The sequence below is a fragment of the Dermochelys coriacea genome, chromosome 3, assembly GCF_009764565.3.
Source record: "Dermochelys coriacea isolate rDerCor1 chromosome 3, rDerCor1.pri.v4, whole genome shotgun sequence".
Lineage (NCBI taxonomy): Eukaryota > Metazoa > Chordata > Testudines > Dermochelyidae > Dermochelys > Dermochelys coriacea.
Genome location: NC_050070.1, coordinates 56,397,968 through 56,418,323, shown reverse-complemented (window position 1 = coordinate 56,418,323; position 20,356 = coordinate 56,397,968). Strand labels below are relative to the sequence as shown.

The window sequence follows — 20,356 nt, the reverse complement described above, 5'->3', positions numbered from 1 at the left end:
TCAAGTGGAGGGAGAAGGGGAAGGGTTACCACTGTCCCTCCAGGAACTAAAAACAGCATGCAGCCCTGCGACTGTGATTAGCTCCAGAAAAGTATCACCGCCTGGGGTGATATGCATTTAGTGGTTCAAGTTGGGTTTCAAGAGAGACATGACACAAAGAATTTGGGGTATAAAGGGCCAACTTGAACTGACAGAGGGAGCTTTTTTCTGATTCAACACACTGACATGACCTTTTGTCCATGCAGGGCCCCCACCCTGCTAAATGACTGGAAAGACTGGAATCTGCCAGGGTCTCCCCAGGACTGATGAGAGTCTACTGTTAAAGCACTTAGATTCTGTTATTGGTTTATATATTTTCTCTGTATGCTTCTCCCACAAATAGAGGTGCTCTGCTTTGAAAAGCTGTTTGATTCCTTGTAAATCACTGTCACTGTCCTTGGAAAGAAAGCAAAGAAGGGAAGCTGGACATTAGAACTGCTTGGGACAATCACAGTGGCTGGCAGGGGAGCCGGAGCCTGAACTCCCCGGTCAGGAGGGAAAGAGGGACATGGGTCTCTATCCATAGAGATATGACAGCTAGAGGCCCGAGACCTGAATTGGCATTCCTGGAACAGACCATAGGGGTGTGCATGTCATAGGTGCAGTTTCTCTGAAACTGTGACAGATGGTACCAGCACAGTTTAAAAAGACCGTTTGCTCAAAGCCCTCCATTATTTCATGGACATTTCCAATCTTTACTACTTGTGGGTGAACAAAAGCTATTGCCTTGCAAACCTCCATCACCGCAGCACCAACCATTGACGTCCCAATGTCAAACTGATTATACTACCACCTAGCTTGTATCTAGTACTTTTCAGCAGTAGATCTCAAAGCACTTTTCAGTATTATTAATCCCATTTTACAGAAGGGGAAACTGAGGCACAGAGAAGTGAAGTGACTTTTCCAAGGCCTCCCACCAGAACAGTGGCAGAGCTGGAAATAGAACGCAGGTCTCCTGAGACCTTGTCCAGTGCTCTATCCACCAGGCCACACTACCACCCTCACTGAACCACTGAGTCTGCAGCAGTTTCAGGTGGGCAGCTTCAAGACAGCAACATCAGCCCACATTTGGCATCCTGGCACTGAAGAGACAGAGCAAATTCTTCATACAGGCCCGGGAATGTGGCCTTCCTCATGAGAAAGTTCTGAACCCAGTGCTGGTCATCCCAAGTTTGCATGGTGATACAGTCCCCACTTGTGCTCCTGCTCCAGAACCAGCAGTCAGCACAGGAGGATTCCTCAGCTATGAAAATCTGCATGAGCTGTCTCCACTCTGCCATTCTGTCTAGATGCCACCTGTGTGATCTTCTTAGCAAAGCACACTGCTACCTTCTGAGGGCGAGAAGCCACACTGAAAGGCTCTCCACTGCGTCTCCTGCCCTGTATCTGCCACCTGTTCCCGAACTGAGAATTCCATTAATGACGACATTTGGTACAGGTACTAAAAGGGATCCATGCCTTCATACTGGAGCACAGGCCATGAACACAAAATCAGAAGTGATGTGCGATAATGAGCTGCTAGGCTATTACCAATTCCACTTATGTGCCCAGAAAGAACACACAACTTTTCCCACAATACCCCATGTCATAAATATAAAGGGAAGGGTAAACACCTTTAAATCCCTCCTGGCCAGAGGAAAAACCCTTTCACCTGAAAAGGGTTCAGAAGCTAAGATAACCTCTCTGGCACCTAACCAAAATGACCAATGATGAAACAAGATGCTTTCAAAGCTGGAGGGGGGGGGGGGGGAAACAAAGGGGTCTCTCAGTCTGTGTGATGCTTTTGCCAGGACCAGAGCAGGAATGCAGGTCAGAACTCCTGTAAAGAGTTAGTAAGCAATGTAGTTAGATATGCATTCAATTCTGTTTTGTTTAAATGGCTGATAAAATAAATTGTGCTGAATGGAATGTATATTCCTGTTTTTGTATCTTTTTGTAACTTAAGGTTTTGCCTAGAGGGATTATCTATGTTTTGAATATGATTACCCTGTAAGGTATTTACATCCTGATTTTACAGAGGTGATTCGTTTACTTTTTCTTTAATTAAAATTCTTCTTTTAAGAACCCGATTGCTTTTCATTGTTCTTAAGATCCAAGGATTTGGGTCTGTGTTCACCTATGCAAATTGGTGAGGATTTTTATCAAGCCTTCCCCAGGAAAGGGAGTGTAGTGCTTGGCGGGATTTTTTTGGAGGGTGACGTTTCCAAGTTGGCACTTCCCCTGTTCTTTATATAACACTTTGGTGGTGGCAGTGTTTAACTTAAGCTGGCAAGAATAATATTAGGCGGTCTTTCATGCAGGTCCCTAAATCTGTACCCTAGAGTTCAGAGTGGGGAAGAAACCTTGACACCCCATGACAGATTTTTAAAGAATATCTCACACTAGCACAGTGCTAAGAACCAACAACTGCACTCCAACGTTGCACCTTGAGACCCTCTTCCACTTGGTTTCCAAAAACATGGTTCGATTACAGAATTTGTCACTCAGGTACCTTTATTTGGCATACAGTAACACTATGCCCAAGTCGGCCCGGGTCAAAGGCACAGGGTGGGTGGGGAGGGGAGAAGCAGGGTACATCACAAATCCAAAGTTACACAGCAAAACTTTTCCTTATATACTTCATTACTAAACACCTGCATTCCTGATTATACATTGCATCATGTGCTTCAGGAACTAATCCCTGTACAGCATGCTCTGGCCATGTGATGTTCCTGTATAACCTGATCTCTACATTCCAGGTTCATCTTGTCCATTGTCCCTAGTACCAGGGACTTACTTTCTGATGATCTTAGTTAGACAAACTCCAGCCTAATGTGTGTTATGCCCTAATTTACAATTTAGTCTTCCATTCACTTTCTCAAGCATATAAACTGAGAAATGCGATTTTACTTATGTCAGATTGGACATGTTAAGTTAGGCCTACACCCAGAAGGTCTAGCACCTCAGTCAGTTCAGTACAGTGCCAGTGTGGATACAGCAACTTGAGTATGGTTTGAGTTACATGTTGCAGAGAGGCAGCTCTTACCTGAGCTAGGACAGGTCCATCGTTCGCTAGATAGCTCAAGTGGAGTAACTTGTATTTACCCTTTAGTAAAGACCATCCCTGAGACATCAATTCTTATTTTATCTCCTGTCACTCTGATCACTCAGGTGGATTGGATCAGACCAATGGTCCATCTAGCTCAATATCCTGTCTTCTGACAGTGGCCAATGCCAGATGCTTCAGAGGGAACAGAACAGCATAATTATTGCATGATCCATCCAGTGGATCTAGCAGTCAGAGGCTTAGGGACACCCAGACCATGGGGTTGCATCCCTGACCATCTTAGCTAATAACCTATCCTCTATAAACTTATCTAATTTTTTTGAAGCCAGTTATATTTTTGAACTTCACAACATCCTCTGGCAATGAACTCTACACATTGACTGTGCATTGTGTGAAGAAGTACTTCCTTTTGTTTTTAATTTCATTGTGTGACTCCTGGTTCTTGTATTAGGTAAAGGGGTAAACAACATTTCCTTATTCACTTTCTCCGTATCATTCATGATTTTATGGGCCTCTGTCATATTCCCATCCAATCATCTCTTTTCCAAGCTGAACATTGCCATTTTTTAAAATCGCTCCCCTTATGGAAGCTGTTCCATTCCCCTAATAATTTTTGTTGCCTTTCTCTGTGCCTTTTCCATTTCTAATATATCTTTTTTGAGGTGGGATGATCACAACGGCACAAAGTTGGCATACAATGTATTTATACAGTGGCATTATATTTACTGTCTTATCTATCCCTTTTGTACTGGTTTCTAATATTCTGTTAGCTTTTCTGACTGCTGCTGCACACTGTGTGGATGTTTTCCGAGAACTATCCACAATGACTCTAATTTTCTAAGATCTCTTTCTTGAGTAGTAGCAGCTAATTTAGACTCCATCATTTTGTATATATTGTTGGGATGTTTTCCAAGGTGCATTACGTTGCACTTATCAAAACTGAATTTCAGCTGCGTTTTTGTTGCCCAGTCACCCAGTTTTGTGAGATTCCTTTGTGACTCTTTGCATTCTGTTTTGGACTTAACTATCTTGAGTAATTTTGTATCATCTGCAAACTTTGCCACCTCACTGTTTATCCCTTTTTCCAGATAATTTCTGAACATATTGAACAGCACTAGTCCCAGTACAGATCCTTGGGGGACCCCTGCTATTTCTCTCTCTCCATTCTGAAAACTGACTTTATTCCTATACTTTGTGTGCTATCCTTTAGCCAGTTACTGATCCATGAGAGGGCCTTCCCTCTTATCCTATCACATCTTACTTTGCTTAAGAGCCGCTGGTGAGGGACCTTGTCAAAAGCTTTCTGAAAATCCAAGTACACTATATCCACTGGATCACTCTTGTCTACGTTTGACGACCCCCTCAAAGACTTCTAACAGATTGGTGAGGCATGATTTCCCTTTATAAAAGCCACTTTGACTCTTCTCCAACCAATCCTGGTCACAGAATCATAGACTTTAAGGTCAGAAGGGACCATTATGATAGTCTAGTCTGACCTCCTGCACAATGCAGGCCACAGAATCTCACCCAACCACTCCTGTAACAAACCCCTAACCTACGTCTGAGCTACTGAAGTCCTCAAATCATGGTTTAAAAACTTCAAGGTGCAGAGAATTCTCCAGCAAATGTCCCGTGCCCCACGCTGCAGAGGAAGGCGAAAAACTCCCAGGGCCTCTGCCAATCTGCCCTGGAGGAAAATTCCTTCCCAACTCCAAATATGGCGATCAGCTAAACCTGAGCATGTGGGCAAGACTCACCAGCCAGACTCCCAGGAAAGAATTCTCTGTAGTAACTCAGATCCCACCCCATCTAACATCTCATCACAGGCCATTGGGCATATCTACTGTTAATAGTTGAAGATCAATTAATTGCCAAAATTAGGCTATCCCATCATATCATCCCTTCCATAAACTTATCAAGCTTAGTCTTGAAGCCAGATATGTCTTTTGCCCCCACTGTTTCCCTTGGAAGGCTGTTCCAGAACTTCACTCCTCTGATAGTTAGAAATCTTCGTCTAATTTCAAGTCTAAACTTCCTGATGGCCAGTTTATATCCATTTGTTCTTGTGTCCACATAGGTACTGAGCTTAAATAATTCCTCTCCCGCCCTGGTATTTATCCGTCTGATATATTTATAGAGAGCAATCATATCTCCTCTCAGTCTTCTTTTGGTTAGGCTAAACAAGCCAAGCTCTTTGAGTCTCCTTTCATAAGACAGGTTTTCCATTCCTCGAACCATCCTAATAGCCCTTTTCTGTACCTGTTCCGGTTTGAATTCATCTTTCTTAAACATGGGAGACCAGAACTGCACACAATATTCCAGATGAGGTCTCACCAGTGCCTTGTGATCATCTATGTGTCTGATAATTCTACTCAGTTTGCCTGGTCCTGAAGTTAGGTTTACTGACCTGTAATTGCCAGGATCACCTCAGGAGCCTTTAAAAAAAAAGGCATCACATTAGCTTTCCTCAGTCATCTGGTACAGAAGCTGAGTTAAGCGATCGGTTACTACTAAAGGTAATATTTTTCCTTCAGAACTCTTGGGTGATTATGAAGATGAGATTACACATCTTGTGTAGTAACTGGAGTTCAAGATTTGTCCCCTATGGGTGCTCCACTTCAGGACTGCAAGTGTCCCTTGTACCTTCAATCTGAGATTTTCACTAGCAGTGCCCAGTCAGCCTACACATGAGCCCTAAGCATCCTTATGTCCCACACTGAGGCTATAGCTGGCCATAATGGGTGAACTGCCCTCAGTTCCTTCTCCATCACAAAGTCCCACAAAGGAAACGCCAAAGCAGAGTGAAACATGAGCAGGTAGTGGAGCATGCATAGAGACATTTTGAAGAACTCCAGTTACTGCACAAGATGAGTAACTTCTCCTTCTTTGAGTATTGTCCATATGAGCGCTCCCAGGTGGAAGGGGGAACTTCAGAGCAGAGTCCAAAACTGAAGACAAGATTGATGCCCAAGGACAGCATCTGATCTAGAAGACTGGACCACCACTTGTTTGGAAAAGATACATATGGAAATCCAAGTTGCAATCTTGCAAATCTCCGTAAGAAGATGATGTTTGAGTAGCACCATAGAGGTAGCGAGAGAGCTCGCGGAATGGACTAACACCCTAGGAGGAGGTTGTATATTAGCAGATTCATAACAAGATATAACATAACCAGAAATCCACCTAGAAAGTCTCTGGGTGGAGACTGTGGACCTTTTAGACCTATCAGCAATTTATACAAACAGTCTGGCCAACTTCCTAAATAGCTCAGTTCTGTCCAGATAAAAGGCTAACACCTTCCTGATGTCCAAGATACATAAAGCAGTATCCTCTCTGGGTTGGTGTGGTTCTGGGGAAAAAACTGGGAGATGGATGACTTGGTTGATGTGAAATGCAGATGTGACTGTAGGTAAGAACTTAGATTTCAGTGCCTCTGTAACAGAGTGAATACTCTGCTCCTCCTAATTTATTCTTAAATCCACAAATGCTGGAGCTTTCTTATAGTCATATCTAAATGCACAATACCATAACTGACTTCAAGTGCCTGGGAATTCCAATAGCACTTATTCAGTAAATCATGTCATGCTGAGTTTTCACTAGAGTTTCTTCTGTTCCTAAGGGAGGAAAGGAATTATCCCATCTCTACCATAAGTAAACGTGGAGATATGCTGAATTTTTCAAGGCAAACATAATGCCAAATTTGTTCATTCTTAATATGGCAAACATTCAGTAGTCAGTTTTTGCAGTAGTAATAGAAATTAAGGTACAAATTAGTGTGCCCAATTTTACTGTCTGCTTCCTTTTGTACCTCATTACATTTCAACGAAAATCCTTAACTCATACTGGTCACCCTCCCTCTTTTACCAACAGTAAGAGGTAAACAGGAAGCACTAATGTGCTCAGGCTAGCATGCAGTTTGAATGTCTTAAGTCTGTGTCAGTTTGTATACAAACTATCAAATCAACAAGTGTTTTCATAGCAAGTTTATTTTTAAACTGTTAGATTTGTCACTGAAATTAAGTATTTCTGACCATCATTTGCACACAAGTAGAGGTACATTCTCATACCGTTCACTTACACTCAGGTGCAATATTGTTGAAGAAAGCACAAATAAAAATCAGTGACTTCTAAATCATTCCTTCTCCCAAAAGAAAATAACTATCTTACTATATTCCTTTTACACTTCATGTTGCTCATATTCCTTTTCAAAATAAGAAATTTTGGTCCTTCAAGGAATAAAACCAAAATATGTATTACATAAAAAGACACACCACTATACAAACAACTGTTATCTGTGATGACTTTATTGCAACTAACTGAAAAGATAGTACAAGTTTTCTAGTTTAAAAAATACACATTTTCTTGTGATTCTCAATAAACTAGCAATATTATGACTCAAGGGGTTTTATAAGAACATTCCATGACCTTTAATAAACATCCCCAGTGATCCAAGGTACTTTTACTGCCTCAGTTACAGTAAATCCTTCCACTATAATTATTCTGTAAAATTAACACTGAAATATTTGCCTTCCAAATAAAGAGACGGTGTCACGTTCTGGGGTGCAATCAATACCAGTAACTGATCGTGTCACTGCCTGCCCTGTAACTCTAAGTACCTTAAATGCTCTGCTGCTGTGGCTTGCAGCCTGGATACTGATAGCCAGCAGACAAGCAAGTACTGTGTGACTCTGTGTTAAACGTCTCTGGACAACACTCTGATTCCAGCAGCCTTCTTGTAAAACCCCAGTCACATTCTAGTGTACATCAACCTTGGTTACGTCTACCTAAGTGACTCCAACACACTCCCAGTCCTGAATTTTCACCAAGCCATGCACTCTGCAATGCCCAGCCCTTTCCTGGACCATTCAAAGGTTGGTTTGCTCTTTTAAAGAGTCAATACCTAGCACCTTACCACATTAACTGAAATTAACAATCACTTCAATTCAAATACAGTGCTGGGTTGAGTTTAGATTAAAACAAAACAAGTTTATTAACAAGAGGACATAGGCTAAGTGATGCCAAGTAAAAGAAACAAAGGTAGAGATGGTTACATGCAACTAAATGTGAAAAACACATCTAAAAGTCTAAAACTTCATTTAGACAAGGTACAGACTTTGTTTAAGATGGTTTCTCTCACCCATAACTCTTTGTCCAACATGGCTAACTGTCTCTGAGTCAGGACCTTTCACAGAACTACAGGGTGCTGGTTCCCCTTGTTTTCCTAGGTGAAAGATAATTTGGCATTCCGTGCCTCCCTCTTTTATAGTCCAATGAACCTCTGAAATGGATTCTTCTGCAAGTTACCCGCCAAAATAAAGTTCATTCAAGCTGTGAGTAAGAAGACATGGAGTCTGATGATGAAGAAAGTTCCATGCTAGTTTCTTCCCCTTCTGGTATTTGTTAACATGCAAATTAAACGATTCCTACCCTCCCCATTGCTTACATGAATGGCCGCCTGACATGCAATTGCTAATCAACTCTGATGGCACCTGGCTGGAGGCAATGGCTTGTCCTTTGTCTGGGAGAAGCCTGTTTACCCACTCCCCAGACGTGTCTGCTAAGCACATTTTAGTTCCACGTTTCCTTCATATTTATATGGTCCTTGGGCATTTACCATGCACACACCACACAAGAATATTTATGATCAGTGTGTTATTAGTTTTCCAATGATACCCTACATGACACATATCAGATATAACATTAATGAATTGGGGTTCACTGAACTGGTTGGGCCAGCTAAAACTCACTATCAGATAGCAGCGAGCCCCTTGCCCTCTTGCAGTGGGATGCTGTTAGGGTCACAGATTTATAATGAAAATGCTCCAGAACAACGAAGAGCAGCTTTACATACCTTGTCAACAAAAGTAAATGTACAATAATTCTTTTGCAAATATTGGCATCATATTAAAATGATGAAAAATAAGATTAAAAAGTAGGCAAAAGAGTAAAAACAGACGTATTAATAAAGACAACATACTGGAAAACAAAATGTATAACTTTCCTGCTATTTAATAGCAACAGATAAAGAACAAAACAGGAAAAGCAGATAGGAGATTCAACTGAAAAAGAATAAAAGGATTAGAATGTAATTAATTCCCCTCAGTATAGTTTTATGGAAAAGAGGTCTTTTCAAACTAACCTGATTTCATTATTTGATGATACTGCGGTTTAGTTGATAAAGGTAATTGGTGGATGTAATCCACTTAGACTTTTGTAAGGCATTTGATTTTCTAATGCACAATATTCTGCTTAAAACATTAGCACTATACAATATCAAAGCATACATTAAATGAATTAAGAACTGGCTACCTGACAGATCTCAAAAAGTAGTTGTCAATGAGGAACAACTGAATGGGAGTATTTCTAGTGGGAACACCACAGGAATTGGTACTAAGCCTGTTGCTAGTTAACATTTTCACAATGATCTAGAAAGTAAATATAAAATCACCGATGATAAAATTTGCAGAAGATATACTGTCAGTGTGGCAACTGATGACGAGGAAAGGACAGTCATATAGAGGGATCTGAATTTCATGGTAAGCTGTGTCTATTCAAACAAAATGAGTTTTAATACAGCTAAATGCAAAATCATACATCTAAGAACACTGAAAACAGGCCATACCTACAAAATAGGAGACTATATGCTGGAAAACAGCAACCCTGACAGGGATTTAGGAGTCTGAGTGGATAAGCAACTGAACATGAGCTCACAGTGGGATAATGTGGCAAACAGGGCTATAATCTTTGGATATAAACAGGGGAGTAGTAAGCATAGCAGTAGAAAGGTCCCCATTTTACAAAGGATGAAGAATTGGAAAGGGTGCAGAAAAGAGCTACAAAAATTATGCAAGGGCTGGAGACATGCCCTCCAGTGAGCTCAATCTGTTTATCTTATCAAAAAGAAATTCAGAGGTCACTTGATTATAGTATCAAAGTACACTAATGCAGAGAAGATACTTGGTACTAATGGGCTGTTTAATCTAGCAGACAAAGGCATTACAAGAATCAATGGCTAACAGCTAAAGCCATACAAATTCAAATTAGAAATAAGGCACAAATTTATAATAGTGAGGGTGATTAACCATTGGAACAAACTACCAAAGGAAGTGATGAATTCTCAAACTCTCAGTATCATCAAATCAAAAACAGATGTCTGTCTGGAAGACACGCTTTAGGCAAACTAGTTATGGTTTACTGAAATCCAAGGTACTTGGCTCAATACCGGGGTAACTGGGTAAAAATTAACAGCCTGTGACATAAAGAAGGTAAGACTAGATTATCTAATAGTCCCTCTCGTCTTAATATTTATGAATCTGTGAAAATAAACCTATTTTTTCCCAGACAGGATTTAACCAATTTTCAGGTAGTCACCTTTATTTATTCAACAAAAAATACACGTACACATCATTATATAAGCCACAGGAGATAACGGTTGTCTAAGCCTCATGTTTGGCATTCCTAGATGGCTTTAAACCATAAATTCCAGTCCCAAGAGGGTCAACTCAGCCCTCCAGCTCTCTGAGATTCATAAATTGAGTGTCATACAGTTTACTTTGTCAGTCTTTAAGATAAAACTGAGGTCCTGTATGCTTTGCACAAACAATAAAAAAAAAACCATGGCACTTTTCAAAAGTAGCGATTTGGCCTGGTGCCCTTGATTAAAACTTCCCTTACCCCTTAACTATTGTGTTGTATATCAATTAAATGCTGGCCTGTTCTCCAGTAGTGGCTGCATTTCACTATACAGTGTTTCATAAATCGTGTGTGTGTGTGTGTGTGAGATAGCTCTCTCTCTCTCTCTCTATATATACACACACACACACACACACACACACACAATTTGTGAAACATACTGATCTTTCAGTATGACCCTATAAATATTAGTACATTTAAGAGTTTTGGTTTTAAATATTTTTCAGTAAGATTATCACAACCATCAGTTTCACATCCCCAGTCTTGCATTAGGGAGTGAAAATACTCCTGAAGATTAGGGCACATGATATAATTACCTGCTCCAAAAAGTTACTTTACAGCAATGTTGTTGCATGTTTGAATTTAATAACAATTTCAGATTGTCAAATAACTGTCTCAAACTAATATATAATTAAGATAATTAAGCAAAGATTAATACAGCATTATACACAATACAGAAAGACATACTTTATTGCTCTCTGGGAATGATGAAGAGAAGGTTGTTTGGTACCCTCCTCTGTACCTAGTAGAATGCTGACAGTGTTCATTCCCTAACTAACTTTCTAATCCTCCTCCTTGTTTACAGGGTGTGAGTCAAAGAAACTCCTTTTTGGAGGGAAAATTGCTTTCCCATGATTAATTTCACTATGTGTTCCGTTTTTTACATTTTCATTTTACCTAATTACTTAGGGAATTTCTTTTATGGTATCTTTAGGTTACATGATTGATAAGCTAAAGGGAATTCTAAGCTAGTTATTACTACTGACAGCTGTGACAACCAGCAATTAATGAATTAAAATAATTTTTCAACAGATCCTTATTTCATCCATTACAGAAAACATCTGCAATGACAAGTACCTCTCATTAATCACGGAACATAATTATATCATAGGCACCCCTTCTCAATTATCCAGTCTTGTTTACAACATACTTCTACAGACACTTTTTATTAGTTTGAGGGTGTCTTTCCCCTAGACATTTATTCCCACAGAATTGGAGGCACCAGCAATACATGAGGTACAGCTGAATACTCAATCACATGAAATTCCTGAATAAAGGTCACTAGTAGGTTAAGAACCAACACTCTGGGCCTTAGAATTCAAACACACTCTTTGCTAATATATTAACGATTCCAGGAGAATAGCTAATATGCTACTCCTGGGGGAATTCTGCACATTTGCAGACACAAAGAATTCCTGTCTCGCATAATTTTGTATTTTCCCACATAAAAAACATTTTGCCTAAGAACTGCTGCAGTTCTGCTTTTTGCTCACCAGAGGCCGCTGAGGCGCCAGAACAGCTGGCTGTGTTCATGCCCCTGTTCTGGCACCACAGCGGCCTCTGGTGGGCAAAAGGTGGAACTGCAACACTACTTAGGCAAAATGTTTTTTATGTGGGGAAAATAAAAAATTCTATGCCCACTGCTTCAGAATTACCCCAGGAGTAGAAGTTCATCACAGCACGCTGCCTGCAGAGCCAGGTTATGGCAGAGTGTGGCACACAAGGCTGCAGGGGGGAGGGGTGTCACAGACTAGGGTTCAGAATGATTAGTGGGAGGAACAGACTGGAACATGGGCTCAAGAGCTAGTGGGATGACAGTGTTGAGCCTGGGGATGGGGGCTGCAGAGACCCATGGGGTTGGGGGGTGCAGGGACAGGGACAGACGTGCCTGACTGAATGGGAGAGTCTTGGTGTCAGCCAAGGTCAGCATGGGGAAGGCTTCCCAAATCCCTAACAATTCTCCCCCCCCCGCCCCCATAAAAAAACAAAACAAAACAAAAAAAAACAACCAAAACACCCTCCCACCCACACCCAACAGGTTCACTCCTAGGCTCCTTCCCTCTCTCTCTCATCTCCTCCATTACCCGACTCATCCAAGCATTTGGACTGCCTCTGACAGATGAAGGAAATGTGGTTCTGTATTGTAATTTAAATAAATTACACAAAGTTCAGTATTAATATGCCTAGTAAAGAATCTATTTGTTTAAAAAAAAAAAATGTACCAGAATCTTTATTTTTTTGGTTTGTATTGTTACAAACATTCTTGCTGACAGATATTTTGAAATAAATTACCAAAATAATCAAAACGGGCATGATTATATTGTGTTATTTTGACAAATAAAATATGCAGAATTTTCAAATATTGTGTGCAGAATTTTTATTTTTTTGGTTCAGAATTCCCCCAGGAGTAATACACAAATTAATTTAATATACAAGTAAAGGAACTAAAAAGGTTAATACTGACTAACAATGTTTATTTGCAGAAAACAACCTTCAGGATATTCCTCAAAAACATGTTGGAAAAAAGAAGCTCCATTTAAGAATTAAAAGGAACAATTCGGCAAAATTTCTCTATCTACAGTAAATTCTTTAAACAAGTATCAAACATACTATTAGCAATATAGATACATTTGTGCATTAAAAATCTATACAACGTCCTTTTCTCTCCCAATCTCCATAACGAGTAGGTTCAGGGCCTTTGGGTCCACCCTTTTCCTTTGTAGTAGGATTGATGTCATCTGGAAATTCTAAAACAATATGGAAACTTAAGAGGCTGGATAGCCATCTGCCTTGGATGGTTTAGACACAACAATTCCTGCATTTTGGCAGGGGGTTACACTAGATGATGCTTGCGGTGCCTTCCAACTCTATGGTTCTATTTTTTGATCTTTTTTAATCTATGATTCAAAGACCTATAAAGTTGGCAGATACAGCACAAAGGTAAAAATTCCACAGTGTAACATGTTTGCATACATTTATAACAAAAGACCGATCTTGATTTAAAAAATAAATCATTTAGGTTAATGCAATAGCAATTTCACGGAGCTTGGGGATAAAAATCTTAGCCACAATTATCAAACATAGGTATCTACAGTCAGGAACCTAATACCATAATTAGGCACCTTAATAAAAGTGACCTGACATTCAAAGATACTGAGCATTCACAACTACCACTGAATTCAAAATGAGAATTTACTTCAATAAACAGGAGCTACATGTGCTTGGCACCTCTGAAAATCAGTCCACTTTTCACTTTTGCTTAGGTCCCCAATTTTAAGCACCCAATTCTGAAAATTTTGGCCAAGATTGATTCTGTCTATATTTCTTTCTTTTTTTTTCTTCTTTTTTTTTTTTGTGTGAGAGAGTGGGTAGACATCTCAGTTTACATAAAAACAACTGAGTTTTCACACAAGTAATAATTTCTACCAGAAATTATATGTGGATTGCTATTGCTTTTATAAAGAAGGCACCAGGTGCTATGATGGTGGACAGAAGCATAAAACCCTAAACCAGACAGATAAGCTAAAAAATTAGAAATACATCTTTAACTTAAATATATTTAAAATGTGCCTTATTGTGTTGTCTTGTTCAGCATCTACACGGATTTTTAAACGTCAATATTAGCATATGATTTCTGGCATGGGTAGCAGGAGCGCAAATGCTTCATCTCTATTTAAAATGAAGCTATAAAACTTATCAAAATACCTAAGCAGCAGCAAAAAAGAAAAGGAGGACTTGTGGCACCTTAGAGACTAACAAATTTATTTGAGCACAAGTACAGACTAACACGGCTGCTACTCTGAAAACTGTTACTAAGCAGCAGCAGTATCTCAAGAGACTCCTCAGTGGTAGTGACAAAACAGCAGTGGATAGTTAATGGTTAGTTTAAGTCCTAATTTACTATCTGGTTAGAAGCCAGCATAGAAGAACTGAGCTATTGGCCTTCTAACTGACGATTGTTGCAGTGTCAACAGCAGTAAGCCCAGGCACGGGGGAAATAAAAACCTCAAGGATTTTTCCGGCTTAGCCCTAAACATAGAACCCCTAAACATGAACAAAACAAAACAATTATGGATTTGTTAAATTAATGTCAGTGGTGGCATTTACGTATTTTGGGGGTAAAAGGATACAAGACAGAATTAGAATAAGCTTTTCTCTCTGATTACATGATCTCTCCAAATCGGAATAAATCTTGATGGTAACCACAGTCCAATACTGCTCACAGCCTCAGGCATTCCTCACTTATTTTTTTAAATCATTTACATAGCACTCTAAATGTTTACGGTATTTACAGATATGTAAAAAAAGCCATGCACTTGACAGCTTAAAAGTAAATTAAATAGAATTTGTGCCTTATAATCAGATTAAGAAATAGACAACAAAAGGCAACTGATCATGGTGCTACGGATGGGTGTGGCTACAGATGAAACATGCTATATGAGTTTACCTGTTTTAGGCCAAAAGGAATGGCTCCTAGAAATGCATGGGTACACTCATACAGTTCATACTTATTTTCTTGTGATTTATAGCAATGGTAACACTCTAAGGCCCCAATCCTGCAAGGACTTCCCACTGAAATCAAGTGCAAGGGGCTTTACAGGACCAATGCCTAAAAGCAGCAGTTCTTATATTAAAAGGAGTTGGTGCTCTGATGCTTTTGTTTTATTACCACTATATACAACTCAGTCATAGAATTTATGGCCAGAAGGAATCACCAGATCATCTATTCTCACCTCCCAGTGCACTATAAAATAGACTAAAATGGCATTTAATGCTAGCTATGAACATATATAGCATGTTTCAGAGTTCTCCTATGTAAGGCCTGATCCCAAGAAGTGCTGAGCATCCACAGCTCACATAAGATTTGCAGGCACTCAGCATCTCTCTGGATCGGGCCTTTAATTAGTACTTTTTTTCCTTTTTTAGAAAAACCATGACTTACTTTCCAGTGGTTCTCTCTCTCTATTGGACTCCTCTGGTTCATCAAGACGACCTACTGGTAATTTTGATTTTTTAGGGGATTTCTGTATAGGTTCAGACTTTCCTTCCACATTAGAACTAGTTCTCCTCAAGGAGCTGCACAGCGGAGCTGGCCCTATCAAACAAATGCACATTAACATGTAAGTTTGTTAAAATGTAACAGTTTTATGCTGAATAACTGCATCAACCAGCGTTTAAAAATCCTCATAGACACTCACTCAACTCCACCTACTAGAGAATGAAGCATTCATTCTGGGCAGGAGCACAAAAAGATTTAATATGAATGTGCAGAAAGTCCTAAGACGTCAGTGCACTTTCTTAATTTTAGACCTTAGAAGCAGATACCGAAAGAAACAGTGTTCTAGTGTACATCTTGGCTCTCAAACTTGATAAGGTTATAAACCACTTGAAGCAGTCAAGATAATAAGTATGCTGGCATGTTCTAATGAATACATTTTTCCCCCAGGAGCGGGCTTTGACTTCCTCCCAGCAGCCTCTTGATGGGGTGGTCTACTCCCAGCAGCCAGGGGCAGGTGCTGGGACGCTGTTCAGCCCCTTGCTACAGCAGCAAAGCAATTCCAACCAAAGCCTTCAGTGAGGAAACAGAGACAAAAGTGAGGCGATCTGAATTCAATCTAAATTGTTTCAGAGTAGCAGCCGTGTTAGTCTGTATTCGCAAAAAGAAAAGGAGTACTTGTGGCACCTTAGAGACTAACAAATTTATTAGAGCGTAAGCTTTCGTGAGCTACAGCTCACTTCATCGGATGCATTTGGTGGAAAAAAATTTTGCATCCGATGAAGTGAGCTGTAGCTCACGAAAGCTTATGCTCTAATAAATTTGTTAGTCTCTAAGGTGCCACAAGTACTCCTAATCTAAATTGTATAATCAAGATGTACACACAAAATTAAAAGAAAAATATTGATTTTTCTCAGAAAGCCCCATCAACATTTAAAAAGTGAATTTGGGGAAACATCTGGCAATAGCCCCACTTCACAATCACAGCCAAGTCGTGTGAAAACCTGTCAGCTCATCAACTCACAGCGCTCTAAACATACAGCTCAACACACGTAAGGAAGCAGAACGTTTGCGAAGAAAAGGAGCTGTCATTTAAAAAAAATCCAGTAAATGCCTAGCTGTGTCTGGAGATCGTTATGGATATGGAAGAATACGAACACTTTTTAAACGGTAGAAGAGGGGAGAGAGTTTAACAAACAAAAGGAAATCCTTCCTCAAGGAAACCTCCACGATGTAAGATGACCAATGCAAGGCAGAAAAGCAGTACGTTTACAGAGCACAAGCAAGGGGACAAATCCTTTTAACTCCCCTCTGCCCTAACTCCACAGACATCTCCCCGAGGCTGAGCTTAGTGGCGCCCTCCAGAATAATTCAATTCAGATGAAAATACCAGGCTTGATGCGCAATGTGTTCCTAAGCTGTACAGAGGGCCGCAAAGTCAGGGGCTGCTGCAGAGGGAGCTGCCTCAGGCAGCACCAGGCCAGGGTCTTCTCTGGCAAAGGAGGGCGGGGGGGGGGGCTTTCGGCCTGGCCCCCTGTCTCGCTGGTCAGTGCCCAGTGGGGACGGGGGCCGCAGCCTGACCTCGATGCAGCTGGCGGAGGCCAACCCCAACAGCAGCGACTTCACCCGCCGCGCCGGGGTCGGAGCCGCCCGTGCCTGGCCGCCAGCAGGAGGCGCAGCCAGAGGGGAGCCGCCACGCAGAGCCCCCAGCAGCAGGCCGGAGCCCCGCAGCGGCAGCCGCCCGCAGCCAGGGCCCACCACGCTGCAGCGGCCCAGGGCGTGCTGCGCCCTCAGCGCCCCCCCCCCCCCCGGGGGTCCGGGCCCGCCGGAGCGGCGCATCGGGTAGCTCAAGCCGGCCCGGCCCCGCCCGACCCTAGCCGCTTACTCGTCGCTCGGCCCAGCAGCAGCCGCAGAGCCATGACGCGCCGCGCCGAGCTGCGGCGGACGCCGGGCAGGCAGGGGCGAGGCCTGGCCTGAGCCTGCGCGGCAGCCGGCTGGGAAAGGGCGCCGGGCCCCGCCGCAGGAGGGGGGCAGCGCGGGGCGGGGCAGCTGCAGACCGGGCGCTTTCCCGCCCGCCCCGAACCGCTCCCTGTTCCTCCCTCCCGCCCCGCAGGCGGGTGACGCGTGTCGGGGAGTCTGAGGAAAGTCGCGCCCCTGCCGCTGTTGCCCGCCCGATGCACGGCTCTCCGCAGGGCTGGGGGGTGCGGGGCTCAGGGCTGCAAGGCAGCTCTAGCAAAGCGGTGTTTACACCCCGTTTCTCATAAACCAGCCTGGGATTCCCTCCACTGCTCGCGTTAACCACAAAGCGTGTTGAAGTCAAGGGGAGTTTCCGAGGCGGAAGGGACACAGGACCAGGCCACAACTATCCCCTTCAACTTCACAAAGCCCTCAGCTGCTCCAGTCAGCGGGAGCTGCTTCAGAAATACTTGTAAACGGGCCCCCCCCCCCCCTCCTCCCTCCATTAGGGCCCTCTCTAAAAAGAGTGGGAAAACTTATTGTGTGCTGTAAGTGCAAGCCATGCTTCTAGAATGATGAAGAGTCAAGAGGATTACGGCTGGCACCACTCAAAACAGAAAAATTGTTACAGTCTGCCCCCTTCCCCTCCAGGGAAAATAAAAGTCTGGAGAATTTAGGTAGAGGAACACAAAAGCATGTCAAGAAGATAAAGCTCCTACTGTCCCCTTATCTACAAACAGAACGTACCACTCTTCACTGCAGGACTCTCTTCTGTGGACACTCAAATTGAAGTCTCTTGGTTTAGCTTAAGTCAATTCCTGATCAGAGTAAGTGAAACCAATATAAAGCATGCTTAAATCAGTCTGAGAAAGTGTCCACACCATAAGACTTAAGTGGTTTAACTATATCCATTTCTAAAAAAAATTTACATTAATTAAATTAAACTTTTGTGGGTACACACGGCCTAAGATCTTGTGGGCAAGAGAAAAAAACCAATTGTGTAGGAAGTATTACAAAACACTGACAATTCTTGCTAATATGTTCACTTTTTCAAGCCCATAAGGATAAAAGAACACTGTAGGATCAAATATAGAACAATTTTTTCATCTAAAAATTAGTTGAGGCATGAAAAGCCAGATTTGGTGTATTCTGCAAACAGAATTTACTTCTTGAACCTGTAGTGTGGATAAAACACTGAAAACATGAATTGAATGTAACTGATGAAATGATATTTTTCTGAGGCTGCAGACTGTCTTGAAACAATAGTTCTGAGTTGTGTGAACTGCCCCAGTCATCTCACTCAGGGCCCTGTGAACTCTGCAATTCCACAACCAGTTGACATTTTTCCAAGAAGCTACAGAATCCCATAATTTTACTGTAGAATTTGCCATTTTCTACGACTAAGTGTCTGACATTCTGTTTTCTGTTTCCCTGCCCCAAAAGAACGTGCCTACTATTGTCTAGAGGTTTTTGCTGCAAAATATATAGGGTCCTTGGGTTTTGGTTTTTATTTTATTTATTTTTTAAGGGAATTTATCAGTGTTTATTACTACAACAAAAATAGATGGAAATTGGTGGAAAAAACTATTAATTTTTCTGGGTAAATATCAGAGTTTATTGTGATGGACGAAAGGACCGGAAAAAAAAGTATTGAGTAGATTAATGCTTCGATGAATGGAATTCAATGTGGTTTGCTGCAGAACTAAAACAGAACTCAAAACACAATGCCACCTGTGAGTTTAAGAAAAAAAAATATCTACAGTTCCCAAGAAAAACTTTTAATTTGAATAGTTTACTGTTGTGGACTTAGTACTATTAGCTGATAAGTATTTACTTTTAATAATTGGGCCACATGATTTGCAATGCATGCACACCACTGTTACCAGATTTTCGTATTACTTTGGGGTACACTCATTTATTAGGGTTACTCTTCTGTGGGGCTGGGGGGTTTTGGTAATTCTGTCAATATACTGCTTGTGTCACTTGTGTTCTCACACAGAGCTCTACTTATCCCGTCTGCAAGTTCCCTCCCAATGGAGCTATCCTGCATGACCTAGGTTACCCAGTTCTTCCAGTCCCAGAATCAGACATACACACACACACACATATTAACAGTGCACGTATGAGAGGCCTGAGTTAATCAGCACTCCCAAGCTGACTCCTTATATGTTCCTGGACCAAGTAGGCTGTGTCGAGCAGCACTTCCATGCTGTCATCCTCATATGTCATGGGCACTGCACTGGAACAGAGTATGCCTGAACATGCTGGGTTGAGCAGCACTTTCAAGCTTCCACTCTTATATTCCCCTGGACTCATCAGGCTAGGTCGAGCAGCACTTCCAAGCAGGTTCAGCACGTCCCTATCCCCACTTTCATGTTATAATTGTTCTGGTAGTAACCCACAGGATTTTTGGGCGCTGCAGGTATCTTTAGTTTAGGTACAAGGAGCATTGCTGCAGAGAGAGAGAGAGAAGCAACTAGCTTAACCATAACTGTTATTTATTGCCAGGTAATAACCATACAAGGGGAGCCAAACAAATAAAACAGAATATTAAATATAACTTAAATTTCATTATAAAAGTCAGGTTTAGAAAACTATACCTGATCACACAAGTCAGGGTCAGAAGGCTATACCTAGAGAGAGAGAGAGGTTCTCACCATTCCATGCAGCTTGAATCGATCAGGGTTCCCAGGTGGTGGTGGTGGTAGCTGAGGGTCCGGAGTGCCAGACAGACATAGCCCCCAGCACGATCAGTCAGGAGAAGAAGTCCTAATGGAACTGATGCAGTTTTTGGATCCAGGCATCAGAGCACTTACCTGAGTGTGGGTAGGGGTTTTTGTAAGGAA

The 20,356-nt window shown here is 41.7% G+C and overlaps 1 protein-coding gene and 1 long non-coding RNA gene across 3 annotated transcripts; both read right to left on the bottom strand.

The window, feature by feature from the left end:
• Nucleotides 1–12,918: 12,918 nt before the first annotated feature.
• On the bottom strand, nt 12,919–17,595 carry SDHAF4 (succinate dehydrogenase complex assembly factor 4). Of its 2 annotated transcripts, none has more exons than XM_038397188.2 (3): nt 17,440–17,595; nt 15,501–15,653; nt 12,919–13,305 (listed from the first exon to the last, which is right to left on the bottom strand). In XM_038397188.2, exons 1-3 carry the CDS (start codon nt 17,471–17,473, stop codon nt 13,196–13,198), a joined length of 297 nt encoding a protein of 98 aa, XP_038253116.1. In that variant the 5' UTR covers nt 17,474–17,595; the 3' UTR covers nt 12,919–13,195. The 2 variants fall into 2 exon arrangements, with proteins under 2 accessions (XP_038253116.1, XP_043366383.1); XM_043510448.1 differs by lacking the exon at nt 17,440–17,595 and adding an exon at nt 15,771–16,172.
• On the bottom strand, nt 13,919–15,494 carry LOC122459269. Its single transcript, XR_006279828.1, has 2 exons — nt 14,372–15,494; nt 13,919–14,263 (listed from the first exon to the last, which is right to left on the bottom strand). It is a non-coding gene; the product is annotated as an uncharacterized LOC122459269 (long non-coding RNA).
• Nucleotides 17,596–20,356: the final 2,761 nt, after the last annotated feature.

What these genes read in the sequence shown, in the direction of transcription:
- SDHAF4 (XM_038397188.2), bottom strand. Translation starts at nt 17,473, where the DNA reads ATGGCTCTGCGGCTGCTGCTGGGCCGAGCGACGA. An exon ending in GCTGCTGGGCCGAGCGACGA is followed by an intron (nt 15,654 to 17,439) that starts GTAAGCGGCTAG and finishes TTTGTTTGATAG; the next exon opens with GGCCAGCTCCGCTGTGCAGC. An exon ending in AGAGAGAGAACCACTGGAAA is followed by an intron (nt 13,306 to 15,500) that starts GTAAGTCATGGT and finishes ATATTGTTTTAG; the next exon opens with AATTTCCAGATGACATCAAT.